The sequence below is a fragment of the Drosophila tropicalis genome, unplaced genomic scaffold (assembly GCF_018151085.1).
Source record: "Drosophila tropicalis isolate 14030-0801.00 unplaced genomic scaffold, ASM1815108v1 contig_443, whole genome shotgun sequence".
NCBI lineage: Eukaryota > Metazoa > Arthropoda > Insecta > Diptera > Drosophilidae > Drosophila > Drosophila tropicalis.
In genome coordinates this window covers 2,210,680-2,228,273 of record NW_027172907.1, presented here as the reverse complement: position 1 = coordinate 2,228,273, position 17,594 = coordinate 2,210,680, and the positions used below count along the sequence as shown (strand labels likewise).

The following is a 17,594-nucleotide window of genomic DNA, read 5'->3' as shown; positions in this document are numbered from 1 at the left end:
AAATATAAAGACAAAAAATTCATAAAAAAAACTACAATATCGTCGAGAGATTACATATATCTCAAGCAAGAAGAAGAACTACAGTTGGGGCCCAGCATCTTGGTTAGGCGCCATGACAGCGACGTCTTCGACGACAGCTGCGCCAACGCCGGCAGCGGCAGCGGCTGCATACGCAATGAAACGCAGTTCCAGTTCAACGGTCAAGCCCCTCTTAGCGGTAAGTCATGAATTATTTTTTTCCAAACTATAGATATATATTTTTTTTTTTTTTGCCCACATTTCTATAAGTCATTTGGGGCGTGGCCAATTTCGAATTGCTCTACATAAAAAAACACACAAAACACAAAACAAGCAAGCAAAAAAATAAACCAAAAAGAAAGAAAGAAAAAGCAGATAAATGTATGGTTAAAAAAAAAAAAAAAAAAAGTAAAATGTTTGTCACTTGCTGCTTGACCATTGTTAATGCTCGCATTTAAACAATGAAAAAGAAAGATTCATAAACATTTTTTCACATTTTTTTTGGCACATTTTTCGGTTTATATTTTTGAAGTCGTTTTGATGTGTTTTTTTTTTTTTGTTTTTGTCTTTTTTTGTGTTCTTCTTGTTGTTGTATTGTTGTTGGTGTTGGTGTGGGCTGTAGCTGTTTCCATTTCTATTTCAGTTGTGAAAAGAGCTGTGAAGTCGGCCATTAGGTCAAATTGTAGATGATAAATAGGCATGGGGCTAAAGGGGGGTGGGCTGGGGTTCTTTTTTTTTCCATAGGCGTTGAGTCGATGCGATGCTCATGATGATGATGATGATGTTCATTCATTCGTTCGTTCGTTCGTTCGTTCTTGTTAATGTTCAAACAGTGGGAGGTCGCAGCCAGCATTAATCTAATAAAGAAGGTGGGAGTTTTTTCTTTTTTCTATTTCTATTTCAATTTTTTTTCGTTTGGTTCCCCCTTGGCCCCGCCAGACACTGTTGCAAAGCCGTCCATTTGAATTCCCCTTAACTGGGAACCCTGTTCTTCTACGTTTTGAATGATGGCATTCATAAAATTTCATTGCCCGTGTACTTTATCTTAGTTGTTTTTGTTTTTTTTTTTTACTATGGGAAAATACTAGTAAGTTTTTCTTCTTTTCCTTTTTTTCCTTTATAGTATTTCAATTAAAGCAAACTGAGTGGAGAAGAATTTCCTTTTTCAATGTTCGTTGTTAGATTCTGGAGGTTTTTTTTTGTTTTCTTATGGGCATTTTTGTTAGGCTTTTTGCCATTTGGCTTTTTACCTTTTGGACCTTGCTCTCTGTCTCTCTCTCTCTCTTTTCTTGGTCGTTTCGTTTCGTTTCGTTTCAGTCTCGGCTGTTCACTCTTTTCCTCTTCACCTGCAGTTTACATTTGTGTAAGGGTAAAGGTCACTAGACAGTCTGGCGCCCACCGATCATTAAATAACATAAAAGAAATCCTCTATAGAGACCAAAAGAGAGAAAATAAAACCGTGTAAACAAATGTAATTTGTAAAACATGGTAACGAAACAAAAGACTACGTAACAAAATAATTTCTTTAATCTTTTTTAAATGATTTGGAGCAAATCTTTTAATCTAAATACTAGAACAAAATGGGAAATCGATTCGAAAAGAATATAAATTCGAATTTGTTGATACAATAATTGGTTAGAATAAGAAGCTAAAATCAATTATTATTTATTTCCAACAGATATCCATTTTTATAATATAAAAAGAAAGTATTTCCAGCTTTAAAATGAGTTTTAGATTTAAACTAAACTCTTTTTGTTTTATTCAGAAGATGTTAAACAATTATCGCTCATAGAGTTTTGTTTCCTTTTTTTCAAGTGTAGCGAAGGGGGAAAGATGCAATGCTTCATTAGCGCTTCTTGGAATGCACTTCTTCTTGATGAATGGCTAGTGGTTTTTCTTCTATCTTGTTGTTGTTGTTGTTGTTGCTGTTGCTCATGCGGCAAGATGAATTACTTGAGCCTAGGCTTAGGCGCAGACTTCTAGACTGACAAATCACCAGACGGTCTGGTTCTGCGACTTGGTCTGGCACTGGGACTAAGGCTAAATTTTGGTCATCAGCAAAGTTCCACCTCTTTTTGGCAAATTGTTTTTAGGCAGTTGAAGTTGAGTACATAGAGTTTTTTTTTTTTTTATTTTTCTTCTTAAATGGCCAAACGAAAGTAACTTTGTATGACTGTTTTCGCTTCGGGTTTTTGTTTGTTGTTGTTGTCGTTTTCTCGTTTTGTTGTTTTAATTCTTGCTTTATTGGGTCAACCTGCCACATATCCCAAAGCAAAAGCAGGCAACAAGCGGCAAGCGGCAATAACAATCGCTAAACAATCTCTCTAAAGCAGCCTCTCAGTCATACAGTCACTCTCGTGCTCAGAAAGCCACTTGAAAGCATAATTAAACAATTTTTATTGACATTTTATTGATGCCGACGATCCGAACCGATCCGATCGGATCGGATCTTTGCCATTGCCAGTGGCGCAGCTGCTGCCGGTTTCGTTTTATATTCTTTCTAATTCTAATGCCCACTTGATGTTGTTGTTGTTGTTCCTCTTATGGTTTGTTTGAGTGTTTTCGTTATGATTTCAAATGCCAACAACCGATTGGCAAATTGGAAATCAAATTGTATTGTATATAGAGAAATTTGTCGAATGTCTTTTATTATATCTTTTGATATTGTGGTCAAGAAAGGGGGTGGGTAGAAGAGAAAAGACTCTCAAACTAATTGTAAATAGATAAAACATAAAACTAAAATAAAATGAATCATTAACCATAAATCTAACTTGATTTATGTAGGTCACCAAATCATAATGAAAAACGTTAAAAAACAATGTATTTATATGTTTCTGTTTGGCCAGGATATTCAATGCTCAACATAATTGTTATTAAGAAATTGTCTAAGACAAAGTTGCATTTACGATGGTCACTTCTCCCCTTCTATCTCTCTCTCTCTCTCTCGTTTTGGCCATCTGTAGTGACACGCATCAGTTGGCCAAGAGGCAACCCACGACAATTTCAGGCAAACTGTCTAACTGTCTAAGCAACTATCTAACTAACTAGCTAACTGTTTCTTAGTTAATGTCTTAACTTGTTCAATTTGTTTAGTAATTGAAAATTTGCGTGTTTGGCTTGTGGTTTGTTTGTTTTGAACATATCCCAGAGAATCGAGATTCCAGATTCGAGATTCAATAGGAAATCCGATTCGATCTTGATCTGCAAGAGTGTTAACTTTATGTCATCATTCGATTTAATGCATCAACACATCAACAAATTTTCACCATCTCACCAAAGACAGAGCGAGAGACAGAGAGATAGAGAGAAAAAGGTAGAGAGGAAGCAGTACCGTTCTTTGCTACTTACCCAGTTATCTAACTCTTTTGATATTGTTGTTGTTGTTGTTGCTTGTGTTGCTTTTGGTTTTTTGTTTTTGTTTTTTTCGGGTGAGGTAATCCAAGACGCGGCCATAATTAATGGCGTGTGGCGAAAAGTACATTGCACTCTATTCTTACCTTTATTTATTAGCCAAAGACCAAAGCCTGGCTCTAACTGCAAAATGGAAGCAGAGAGAACAACTGAGAAATGGGAGACGACTGCTATGAAGATACAAGTAAAACCCTTGCCTTTTGTTTTAACTTGGTTTTAGGTTTTGTTCTTTTTTAATTATAGTCGTCTCTTGTTGGGATAATATGAGTAGTAGAGAAATGGGCGTGTATGTGTGTGTGTTTGTGTGTTCAGGCAACTGTTAATTTTGTTTTACAACTTTAGTTTGGCATTGGCTTTGGGTCGTTTAGGTATATATTTTTCCCCATATCTATAACGTATCGTCTCTTATCTTTCTCTCTATTTCTCATGTAACAAAAGCCACCAACACCAACAACAACAACAAACACACATGAGATCTTTCTTTCATTCACAAAACGTGTAGGCAAAAGATTTAGATACAGATACAGATACCAGAGATACACACAACTTGCAGATGGATCAAAAAGTTACGTCTACGAAATTAATTACAGTTGGGTTGTCTTAGCTTGGCTTGGCTTGTTTCGTGGTTTATGGCTTTAGCGTTTTGGCTTGGCATAAGCTAACGGCTCTAACGTGTATTTCAACAATTAGATGAAACCCATTTGCTAGCAAATTTGTTAGCAAATTCTCTGTTAGAATAATATATACTCACACATACATATATATGTATGTATGTTGCATGATATAAGCAAATTTTATGCTAATCTGGTCAGCTATTTGCAGTAGTTTAGCCCAACCAACATCCAAGAGATGAGCACAACATTAGATGCTTAATTGTTATTACCTAATGTTAGTTGGGCTAAGCATATGATTATAACTCTACCTTATGGAATGTGTTAGACTATTCGATTACCTTTTATGTTTTTGTACTTCACATACTGCTTTTATAAGGGTTAGTTAATACTATTTACTATATAAAGCAGTTAAAAAAAAGTTTCTTAAACACATTTAAATGCATTGTTTTCCTATTAAAGACAATTAGTATACTATATAAATATTTACTATTTATATAGTTAAAGCTAGAATTGTATAGCCAATGTTTGACTTAGTTTAAATTTCGATTCTTTCTGAATTCTCATTAAAAAATTCAAGCAAGATGTTTAGGTAAATGGTATAAATGTTAACGAAACTATTTCCTCTTATTACTAAAGATCATACCACATGTGCAATGCAAAAATCAGTTGAGAATTAAAACCAAATTTCATGGTATTGATTTGTGGATATAATCCTTTTTGGAATTGATCGATTCTGTGTATTTGGAAAGTGTTTTCTGCTTTAAATTATTCAATCTAAATCTATTTTATGATTAGATGGCACCCATTTAACTGTGCTGTTAGTTTATCAATTGATCGAATATATCGGATTGGGTCCCATCGAAAAATTAAGATGTTTGGCTTAGTTTTCGATGACCAAAGGCTCACTAGTTGAGGGTATAAGGGGGCAAAAAGACATTTTGGGAACTGTGTCCCGACTAGCCTTCTGGACTCGTGGATGTTACATACATGACAATAAAAACTAATGTTTAATATTGGGAAATTGAAACTTAGTTGCATTTGTTAGACATAGAAAAAGACTTTTCCAATTGACTATGATTTGGTTTTGACTTTAATCAACATTTTTTTAGAACTTATTTAAAGTTTTAAACACAACCTAATAATTGATTTCTTTTAACTTGTTTCTTTTTTCACAGATTTTAAGCATTTTCACATTGCTGCATAGTTCGCAATCGCTTCAATTGGGTGATAGATGTCAGCATGACATGGATTGTACAGACTTCATAAAGGGCAGCAGTTGTTCATCGGAAGGCTATTGCGAGTGTGCGCCATATTTTGTACAATTGGATAACCAAAGATGTTTGTCATGTAAGTACAAACCAAACTAACTAGGCAATATCCATATTGAATTAACCCACAAAATATAAAAAGAAAAAGTAGAAGAAGAACCAACAGACAGACAGACAGACAGACGGAAAGACAGAAAGACAGACAAACAAACGAACTAACAAACCAACAAACAAACCAAACCCAAATCCAAAAGAGAGTCAAACAGAGTCAAACAGAATGTGTGTCTCTGTGTTTATCTACAGTAAATACACAAAGAGAAAGAACCGTTAAATGCATTCCAAAAAAAAAAAAAAAAAAAAGAAAGAAGAAAAACCATCTAAAAATCCATCTTTCCCCTCTCCTCTCCTCTCCACTCCTCTCTTTTCAGCTCAATTGCTGGGCGGTGATTGCCAACTGAGTGAGCAATGCTCAATGAAGGTGGCCAACAGCAGCTGCTTGGATGGGGCCTGCCGATGCGTCGAGGGATTCTTGCAATTCCGCAAACATACATGTCTGGGTCGTAAGTATCATCTGCAAGCACAAGTACTAGCACCACCAACAACAACATCCACATTCAATCTTGGCCAACTGTTTTGGCCCTAACCTACTATATAACTACAACTACTATTACTACTATATATCCCATCTCTCTGTAGCATGATGGCATTCTAAAAGTTAATTGCACACTACAAAACAGAAGAGAGAAAAAAATAAACCTTAATAATATCATTTGGTGTTTGGCAAATTGCAATAAATTCTTGAACCTCTAAAGATTGCCTTATCATTTTGTGGTATGACACGCAATGCCCCCCACACCTTCCCTCTTAACTGTGCGTGTGTGTGTTTTTGTTGTTCGTTAACACTTTTATAACAATTTTCCTTTTCGTTTGCCGCTGCATCACTTGACTTGAACAATTAACATAAGCATAACAATAACAATAACCCAAGAGATACCCAACCATGAGAGATACATATATGTATGTTGGGTTCTCGTTCACTCAAGAGATCTCTCATTCATTCAGTCACAATCGTGTCACTAATTATACGCATAATTGGTTAATTTTCCAAGAACTGGGCAAACAAGTTTCCTACCAACAACAACCTAACGAAACGAAACGAAACGCAACAAAAAAAATGTAAATGTTTAAGATCTTGGACTAAAAGAGTTTCTTTTCGGAAATGGGGAAACGATGTTGCTAATAGGTATATATATATGTATAGCATATGTTTGTTTGTTTATTTGTTTAAATGAATAAATGACTAACTGACTAACTGTTTGAACTAACAGGGACTTATGCATGCATTTGTCCCTTTCGTGTCATAACTTCAATAAGTGTTAATTCTTTGATCTATCCTAAGAAATTTATGTCATCTGACTCTACTCTCTGGAAATTCTTGATAAATTCAAAGACATTTCTTAATACGATAATACAACATTTGATTTCTATATGCATATATGTATAGGAAGTATAAAGTGCAGTCTATAAGTTAAGTAATATACATATCATTGTCGAATGTGGCAACTTTTAAAGATTCGTATTAACAAATTTGGAAAACAGACAAAAATTACTTAAAGTATTTTAACGATTTGGGGGGAAAGTTTTGTATAATTTTTCGTATTAGTAAAGTTGAGCCTGGTTACGCCCAAGTGACAACAAGTGGTAGATAAGAGGACAGTGACTGTCCTCTGCCAACAGCTGCTTGCCCTCCCCTTTCTCGCCTACCATTTAGTTGCTTGTTGTGCTGGTTAGCACGATCAAAGGAGAGCAATGAACAGCGAGAACACGATTTGGCTATGGCCATTGGACATGAGGCAAGGCACAAGCTGTGGCAAGATGTGCCAAGCTGTATGCAACTGCAACATTTCGTGTCATTGCCGTTCACCTGTTGTTGTTGTTGTTCTCGTTCGTCGGCGATTTAATTATATACATACATGCATATATCTATCATATATAGAACTTTCTGTGTCCAAAGTGGGCGTGGCATGAGGCAAACAGCTGTCATCTGACACTGACTGCAATATTTAATTAAAATTAATTTTAAACATATATATAAAACAAAACCAGGCAACAAATGCGACAAGTGCAACAACTGTGGCTGCATAAACAGATACTTTCACCAAAAACACACACACACACACACAAACACACAGAGAGAGACAGAGACACTGACAAAGAAAGCCCAAAAAGAACCTTTCACCAGCGAGACAAACCAAAAATCCTTTTAGCTAAGCTTCTTCTGCTTTATTTGGTGATTTGTATCTGAATGAAATATGTTGCTCTCTGTCTTTCTCTCTCTTTCTCTCTCTCTCCCTCTTTGCATCTCTCTCACTCATTCTTTGTGGCTAATACCACTTTACATGGCTAATTGCCTCGAGTCGCCTCGACTCCATTCCGACTTGTAATTAAATTGCACTGATTATGCTCGAGCTTTTGAGAAAGTCCAGGAAGAAAGTCCAATTAGCAAAGAAGACGAAGAAGAAGAAGAAGAAGCAGGACAGGGTAAACAGAAAATTCTGCCATGTTAGCCAAGATGGGGAGGAGGTTGACAAAAATGTTTTGTAAACAGTTTTTTTTTTTCGGGGGGGAATTGGGATTGAAATTGGGCACGGCCTCAGTACGTTCACTTCTCTCTCTCTCTCTCTCTGTCTTGCCTGGGTCAGCAAGTGTTGTGCCAGATTTTTGTTGTTGGTAGGTTTAACTTGGTGGCAGGCTTTCGCTAGTGCGGCTGTTGCCACTTGTTCCAGTTTCCCATGCACCTTAACCCAACAGCAAAAACAACAACATACAACAAACGACAAGCCCATTCCGGGATTGGCTTTAAGGCCGCCTTTCGCATGGTTGTTGCTCTTTTTTAGTGTTTTTTTTTTCTCTTCTCTTCTTTTTTTGTTTTTTGTTTTAACGAGCCACCTTCATTCTGCGATCTTTATGAGTTATGCTAACATATGACAATGTTGGCTCCTGCTCCGCCTCCATCTCCTCCTCCTCCATCAACTCCTCCGCTTGGCATCTTCGTGCTCATTTTCATAAAGTCAAATAGGTGAGCGGAGGGGGGGCAAAAAAGTATGCCAACATATGCAGCAAATGCAGATAATGATCCAATAGTCTCTACCACTCAAAAGCCCCCCCGTTGCCCCCCTCATTCATGGCAGCAAACAAACATAGAACAGAGAAGTTGAATGTAAACGAACTCTCCAATCGAGAGATATTTGCAGCAAAAGTGAAGTCAATGGATAAGAGATGATGCTGGAGATGAAGAGGGAAATGGATATGGAAATGATGTTGGAGTTGGAGTTGGTCATGAAGTGTAAAGTGATGATAAGATGCATTTAGAAGAGGGTAAATAGCGAATAATATTTGTTAATCTGAGTAACAATTGAAATGGGGATAAAATACCCAAGTAAGATGAAAGAAATTAAAGATAAACGTTAGAAGCATGCAGAATTTCGTCAATGAGAATGATAAGATAAGCGAAAAATCAAACGAAACAACGCGAAACGAAGAGCATAGACAGAATGGATTCTGGACAAAAAGTCTCTTTGAGCCATAAAAAACGTATTCATTTGTTATTCATGGGAGGGGAAGATGAAGAAGGGGAGGGGCTAACAACAAAACAAAATTAGTCCAAAATGATATAACTTAAGGGAAATGATTAAACCTATAAATTTGGGTAAATATTGCATAGATTAATTTTGTTGCCATTATAATTTTATATCATTTCCGAGATCTTAGTTTTGCTTTCTTCCCAAAGCACAAAGCAAAAAGAGAAAGAAAGAAGGAAGACAACAAAAAAGAGTAAAAAGAGTGAATGAATAATTTAAGCTTTTGGCTTTTGTTTAAAACCAAAAAAATCTCCTAAGCCCACCCAACTAAGCCGCAAGCACAAGCAAAAAAAAAAAAAAAAAAAAAAAACACTTTCCATTGCGACACATTCCATTTCATTTCGCATGACCCCAAAAACCGAAAAACGACCAAACCAAAAACCGAAACAAACTGTGTTAATTTGCGGCAGTCAGAAGCAAGAAAATTTTCTTTTTGAATGGCCATTTTCAAAGTGGAAATTGCGGCAAATTTGAAATTGCATGCAAATTATGTGGAACGTCTATCTCTCTCTCTCTCTATCTCTCTCTCTCTCTCTCTCGTTTTCTCTGTCTTTTTTAAGCTTTTGTTTGTTTTTTGGAACTTCCGCCAAAAAGCATCTTGATGGCTGAGAAAATATCCAGACAAGTCAATCAAATGGCCTGGCCAAAAAATGCAAATTACATTAAACAAATTAAAAATCAAGTTTGCTGCTGTATAATGAAAGCTGCCAAGAGAGGGATGGAGAGAGAAAGAAACAGAGAGAGAGATAAATGGACTTATTAAAGCCACAAGGAATGCGCTCAATGCCACACTTAGATCTTCAGATACAAACGTATCTACAAGTATAAAAAAATCTCAACATCTCTGTGAGCCTGTGCGTGCCTAGTTGACATAGATATTGCGATTCCGCTGCGGAAGCTAAAATTTAATTTATGTTGATTTTGATGAAATTATTGTTTATGATGCGAGAGCCACCAACACAACACCAGACAACCAGTCAACCGACCGACCCACCGATCTACCAAACCAACCACCAACTGTGGCACACACAACAAAGCATTTTCACACGCGCTCCGCTTTGGTAATCGAAGTGGGTTACCCGCTGCAGTCGTGCAACCTGTCACACCAGCTCAATGGGTGACCACGCAAGAGAGAGAGAGAGAGAGAGATCGATCACCAGTCTTCAGCCCCCTGAGGCATCGGGCAGGGTGGCCATTTGTGCAATTGCATGTGTTCTATAAAAGTGAAAGATCTCTGCCACTGCCTACACTTAAAGAAATTCTAATGAGACTAAAATTTCAAGGATTCATTGAACAACAACAAATTAATATTGAATAGTTATCGTTTTGAGTGTATTATTCCCATGGATTGCATTGAATTCTTGCTTTTCTACTTTTCTCCTTCTACATCCATCTCTTTATACATACATACACTTCATCTACCATTTCATATATTGGTGTCAAACTGCAGCAGCTAGACACGTTTCCGATTGAAGCTACTCGCATTTGGAAATGGCCAATAGATGGAGGTTGCCTCCATTGCCATTGCCATTGCCATTGCCCGTTTGGCTGTTGCCAGTGTCAGTGTCAGGTTTAGTTAAGTATACGCCACGTTTTGCCTGCCTTTTATATGCCTTTTTTTGGGATTTTTGTGAGTTGAACCGGTTTATGAGAGAAAGAGTGAGAGAGAGACCTGCTCTATTCCCCATTGTACATGGCCAAATGCAATGCCAAAATGCCGGCAACTTTAATAATAATAATAATAATAAAAGAAGAAAACCTTTTGTAATATGCCGACTTGCTGAATTCTTGCTATTTGTTGGACTTGTGATATGCGAAATTCCTTAGAGAGTTGCTAAAATTTTGTTTTATGATTTTGCTTAATAAAACATTCTTTTAATTTCTTGCATCAAACTTTAACTACCAATTATTTCCTAAAATTATCCACGATGAATGTTAATTAAGCACAAATAGTTCAATTATGTACATATGTTATGGCTCAATTACAATTTGTTCTAGTTGAGTAATTGTAAATATTTCAAGTGAAATATCTGGCAAAGACATTAATTAAAGTGAGTGAGAAATTGCAACTTCAAATTGCCAACTCACATTAACTGCGAATGAATCAAAGGCAACGTGCAGGCATAATTTAAATTGGAGCGGTTAACTCTCTAGACTTGAAGGAAAAAATAACTTGAGTCTTTTGCCAGACATTGCCCTAAGGGCGGTGGCAGCGGCGGCGGCGGCTTTTGCGGTAGTTGAGGAGGCAAGACGATTGCAAGTGCAGCTGCAGGTGCAGTAGCAACTTGCCAGGTGGTGATAGTGTTGGTAGTGGTGGTGGAGGTGGTGGGGCAACAAATGGGGAAGTAGTTGCAGTTGTGGCTAATGGTAATGGCATGTCGCCGCATTGCCAGTGGCCAAAATAACGAAACAAGTGAAAACAAGTTGAGGCTGAGGAGCAGCAGCAGCAGCAGCTCGTCCGGAAAGTGGGTCAGAGACTAGCTGAGATTCCAGAAAAAAAAAACCATACTTACAGAGAGAGAAAGAGAGAAAAAAACAGAGAGATAGAGATAGAGAGGACAGACAGTCAATGGCAGATGAAGTAGACACGCAGGTGGCGTTGCTTGCCAGTTATGGGTGAGTGGAATGCTGATGAGGAACGGGAATGCTGCTGAATGCAGAATGCAGAATGAGAATGGTTAAAGCATAAGAAGAAGAAGCAGAAGACGAAGAAGAAGAAAAAGACGATGAAGACGACGTCATCTTCTTCTACATGCGTTGATGCAGTTGACTTTATTGACGGTTATTAGGCAAGTCGAAGGCGGGTAAAACATTGGCAGAAACAACAATGATGTTCATGATGATGATGATGATGATGAGTTTTTAATATGCATTTGGTGCTTGGTTTTACGGTTAGTTTAATAAAGCAGATCACAGTGCCGAACAGAGCGGCAAAATCTCATGAGAATTACCAACCTTGCTTCGTCTCCTCCTCATCTCACCGACACAGGCTAAACCATTCTTTTGCTCACAATTATTTCTTCCGTTTGTACTTTTAGCTGCCCATCCTGGAGCTGTCTGTTATAGCCATGCCCATTGCCAAATGTTTGATAGCCGCACCCATTGCGATTTTTTAATACCAAATCTGTTTGGACGTTGCCAATGCACTGCGCCAGCCAAAATGGTGGGTGGTCTATGCATAGCCCAGGCGGCAGATGAGATCGATGAGCAGCAGCCAACGGTAGAGAAGGCAAGCACCACCACCACCACCACTACGACAACAACAAGAAAGACTACCACAACACCAAGAACATCAACAACAACTACAACAACACCAACGCCCACAACAACAACAACAACACCAACGCCCACAACAACAACAACAACAACCAAAGCAACATCCGCCCCAGAATCAGCCATCATATTGGAAGATGAACTACCCGCTAGTGTGGAAGAACAAACTCTTGAGGAAGATGATAGCGAGTCTAGCAAATTGCGACCCGAAATCAATGACTTGGATAACGGTGAGAAATTGGAAACAGAAGCCATTGCCATTGATATGGCCCACGAAGAGACTGAATTGACCCAACAGCAGCAATTGGAGGAGGAGAATCTAATCAAGCCCATGTCAGAGAAGATTCCAGAATCGTTGCCACAAACAACCACGGGCAGTCAACAGTTGCTCACCCCCGCCGATGTGCTGCCCACTGAAAATGTGGAGGCTGTCGAATCGGAGACCGAAGCGGCACCCACAGATGATTATCCTTATAAAATCGATGAGGAGTATGTCGAGGAAAATGAAAACAGACCCGAAACTGATGCCAAACCACCATCCACCCATGCCGAAGAGGAGGTCAATGAGGAAGTTGTTGAGGAAGCTTCTGGGTCGGATGATACCATGAAATTTGATTACGAAGAGGAGGAGCACCATCATCAACAACAACAACAACAGGAACAACAACAACATCAAGACGAAGTGTTAGAGGCAACCACCCAGAACTACCAACTTGAAGATGAGCAAGAAAATGAAAAGGAGCATGATGATGGAGAGCGGGAACCGGAGACGGGTGTTGTTAATGATGAATTGATACCCGTGAATGAAAATGTTGGAGAAATTGAAAGTGTGACTAAGGTGTCAAACATTGAGCAGCAGGAAGAAGAGGCAGAAGTCTCTGCCCAGTCTTCTGGCGATGATGAAATGCCACAGCCACCAACCAGAACAGAAGAACCCGAAGAACCCGAGGCTAGCTTGACAGCAACTGAAGCTGCAGAAATTGAGGCAAACGAAGAGCAGAAGCCGGTGCAGGAGCAGGAACAGCAACAAGTGAACGTCACTGAAATCGATGAGGCAGAACAAAGCGCCGACATCAAGCCGACAAGTGACGAAGATGATTTAAATGAAGCCAATCAATTAAAACCAGAGCAAGAGCCAATTCCAGTTCCTTCACAACAAGAAGAAATTCATGTAGATGATCAGGTTGAAATAGATGCGACAACAGAGCTACAGCAAATCAAGCAACAAGAGGCAGAGGCAGAGACTGAAACAGAAACAGAGACGCAGCCAGAGACGGAACCAGAGACAGAGGTGGAGCCAGAGACAGAGACACAGCAAGTGGAAGCAGAGGCGGAACAAGTGGAGGCAATCACCGAAGCGGAGCACGAACAATTGACATACCCAACAAATGATGATGAATTGGCGCCAGTTGATGCTGAAGCTGCCACCGCAACAGAATCCCAACCAGAAGTTGCCAATCTTCATAACGAACAAGATGAAATGAAGACAGAGGCAGAGACTGAGACTGAAACTGATGTTGAGGAGGAGCCAAAGTTACAGGAGGTGGAGGAAGAGCAGCCAGAGAAGGCGGTGAATGAGGAAAATGCAAATGCAATTAAAACGCCCGAAGTGTCGGAAGCAATTGTACAGCCCCAGGCAGAGAAGGAGGAGGCGGAATCCGAATCAGAGACTGAGCCAGAGACAGAGAAGGAGGTTGAGGTTGAGGAAGAGGAGAAGGAGCAGTTGCAGGATACGGTTCCAGTGGACAATGCGGCTGCTAATGAAGGTGCTGCTGACTTAAGTCCAATTAAAACTGAAGCAGATCAACTAGAGCAGGAAACCACTGAGGCTGTCACAGAAACTGAGACTGATCATCATCATAATGATGAAGATGCCGCCGCTGTCGAGCTAACCACAGATGTGCCCCAGCAAGTGGTTAAGGCCGATGAAGTGGAAGCCGAAGAAGTTGTCACCAGCGCACCAGCGACCAGTGAAAGTGGCGAGAAAGATGAAATTGATAATATCATACATGGCGCTGAACCAAATGTGGATGACAACCAAGAAAAGCCGGAAGAGATAAAAGATGCGGATGAAACACCATTTGCAGCTGCCGATGAGCAGGTGGAAGAATTTGAAGACAAGCTGCAACCGGAGCAGGAGATGGAGAAGATAGTCGAGGCCGAACAGGATTACACAAGCATAGAGCATTTGCAGGAACTAGCCCAGGAAGATGATAAGAAGGCAGAAGAGTCCCAACTGAGCACAATCGAAGAGGAAAAAGAAGAAAAGCCCGAATTGGAAAAAGAAGAACTTCCTGAAGTAGAACAGATTCATGAAGAAAAGGAACAGGAGGAGCATAAAGAAGATGAAAAGAAGGAACAATTAGATCAGGTCGAAGATGAAAAGATCGAAGAACCGCAAACGGACGAAGATGTAAAAACCGAGGAACATTTACAAGAAGAAAGCGAATCGTCTACTGATGCTGTAGAGGAATCATTGGCCCCAGTAGAGGAACCATTGGCCAACGAGGACTTCGAAGAGACAGCATCAGCTGCTACCGAAGCTGCAGCCGCTTCCGAGACCGTTGATGCACCCAGCGCCATTGTGAGTGAAGAACACGAGGATCAGGATAATTTCAAGGAAAGCGATAGCATTGCAGATATCCTAAGTGATCTGATGTTGGAGGGCGATAGCACTGTGCCCCCGGTGCCATTTGGTGAGCAGCCATCTCAGACAGTGCCAATGCAACAAGAGACCAATTACAACGACCAACACAACGATGACACAGAGAAAGTGAAGGAGGAGGAGGATGAAGAGAAGAAGGAAGAGGAGGACGAAGTTCCAGCACAAATGCCTGCTTTGCTTGATCTTCTGGCCGAGGCTGATGAAACCCATGATCATGCGGAAGAACAGCTCCAGGAACAATCACATCACGAACAGCAGCAACAGCAGGACAAGGATGAGGTTGAATACGAAGAGGAAGACCTTACCACTCCCTTGCCTTCAAATGATGATGAAATTCCAGAAGTTCCAGTCGAGGAAGAAAACAAACCAGGACAGGAACAGGAACACCAGCAAGAGCACGAAAAGACAGATGAACAGGAACAGCAAAGTGAAGTCGCCACAGTGGTAGCCAATGTAGAGGACGATGATCATACTCTTTCACCTGAGGAGTTACCTTTTGATCTCTCGGATCACTCGAACGCCATACGTCTGCAGGAATTGGAATCGGACAATCTAATTGTAGAATCAACCACATTAGAGATTGATAACAATCATATTGAAGGATTAGAGAACGACAACATGCATCATCAGCACGAAGAAGAGGCCACTCCCAATCCAGCTGATATAGTGGAGATAACCACACAGACGATGCTAGGCTTGGCTAGTCGCGTTACCCTTATGGAACCCGCTGCACCGGTAGTCACCACATTGAAGCCATTGATGACCAGTTGGACCGATGAGGAAGCCACACCTGAGCCAATAGCAATCAGCTCATCGTTAGCACCTACCGTGATGGGTTCCAAGCCCGGTTCGGAATTGCGCAAACGTGTGGAGTTGGGTTTGGAGGCCATCTCCTTGGGTCTGCCCTGCTCGACCGATCGCCAATGTCAATTGGCTGATCCTCATACAATCTGCAATGGACGTGGAGTCTGCGATTGTGCGGCTAGCGGTGAGCCGGAAGCCAATCAATGCAGTGCAAAGCAAACGGGTTGCAGTCCAGGAACCTTCCAGGTGAGTCTATTCCTCTCTTTCTTACCTATTCACACATTAATTTGACTCCCCTTTTCCTTCTGTCTCCTCGTGCAGTGTCGTTCCAGTGGTGTTTGCATCTCGTGGTTCTTTGTTTGCGACGGCCGTGCCGATTGTAATGATGACTCCGATGAGGAATGCTCGCACAATGCCCGTCTCAATCAGACCTGTCCCCAGGAATCGTTCCGCTGCGAGCGCAGTGGTCGCTGCATCTCACGAGCCGCCCTCTGCGATGGCCGCAAACAGTGTCCTCATGGCGAGGATGAGCTCGGCTGCGATGGCGCTCTCCGTGGCGGCAACACTTGTCCTGAGCACACTTTCCGCTGCAAGAGCGGTGAATGCCTGCCCGAGTACGAGTACTGCAATGCGATTGTCTCCTGCAAAGATGGCAGCGATGAGCCTCCACATTTGTGTGGCTCCCGGGCCATGCCCAATCTCTTTATGCGACTAATTGAGGCTGGTGGCCTCTTGAATGGCGGCAGACGGGAGGCGGACGCCTATTGTCCGCATCGTTGTAGCAACGGTTTGTGCCGATCCACGGCCATTGTGTGCTCCGGACGGGATGGTTGCGGTGATGGCACCGATGAGCAGACCTGCGCCGTTTGCCGTAAGTAGAGACACCAACACCGTTCCAGATCCTTGAAATCTAATCATTAATTTATCATTTCAGGTTGCCCAGCGCCTACGGCTGCCAGTTTGCCTACTTATTTGGCTCGGCAACGTCCTATGCCTCTCTGGTAGACACAAGCACACAGACACACACACACACGAAACACTCTCACAAACACACACACACAAAACACATTATATTCACTATCAAGATCATCATGCTATATACACTGTCGACCCTGACGACTCTTACTCCTAAAACTGCCTTTTGAGGATGTCAAAACAGAAAAGATGAACAATCCTCGATTGAATTATTTATTGGCACGCCCATTGGCCAACTTGCTAGCAAAGGGCAGATGCAAATCTGTTAGATAGATATATGTACATATGTATATATCAGCAGTTGCCCCCTTTGATCCAGCGATTTTGTCAATTGAGCGTTTGACACTATTTATTTGCTGCTTACATCACAACTATTTATTTATTTATTTATTATTTATTTATTTATCGACCACACCCCACGCCCCTACCCCCCATGACCCCTCAAACGATCCTGAGAAATCTTCTATTAGTATAGATTTTTTTTTTTAAATATATATATATTTATATTAATAAATATTAAAAAATTAAACAAAATTATTGGCCAGGCAAAATGAAACTTTAAAAACAACAACAACAACAAACTAAAGCAATGCATTTTAATCGTTTAACTTTTTTTATTTGTAAATAAGTAAAAAATGTAAATGTGTCTTCAACTGATCCATATATAGGGCCTTATTTATATTATATAATTCCAATTCCAATTCCAATTCCATAATAATATCTCATCAATGTGAATGTAATTATAGTCCGAACGATATTCTCGTCCGGACTTTCTCAAAGTCAGAAGGCAAAAAAAAAAAAAAAAAATAAAAAAAAAAAAAAAAGTATATAAAAATGATAACACAAAAAGAAAACAACGAAGAATGCATTAAAAATAATATTAATAATTAATAAAATGAATTTATTTATAGAATTAAAGAACAAA

The 17,594-nt window shown here is 40.0% G+C and overlaps 1 protein-coding gene across 1 annotated transcript; it reads left to right on the top strand.

The window, feature by feature from the left end:
- Nucleotides 1-80: 80 nt before the first annotated feature.
- ImpE1 (Ecdysone-inducible gene E1) lies at nt 81-17,350 on the top strand. Its single transcript, XM_068285873.1, has 6 exons — nt 81-217; nt 5,219-5,390; nt 5,740-5,871; nt 11,991-15,940; nt 16,016-16,565; nt 16,629-17,350. The coding sequence occupies exons 1-6, from the start codon at nt 113-115 to the stop codon at nt 16,697-16,699; spliced, it is 4,980 nt and encodes a 1,659-aa protein (XP_068141974.1). The 5' UTR covers nt 81-112; the 3' UTR covers nt 16,700-17,350.
- The last annotated feature ends 244 nt before the right edge of the window (nt 17,351-17,594 follow it).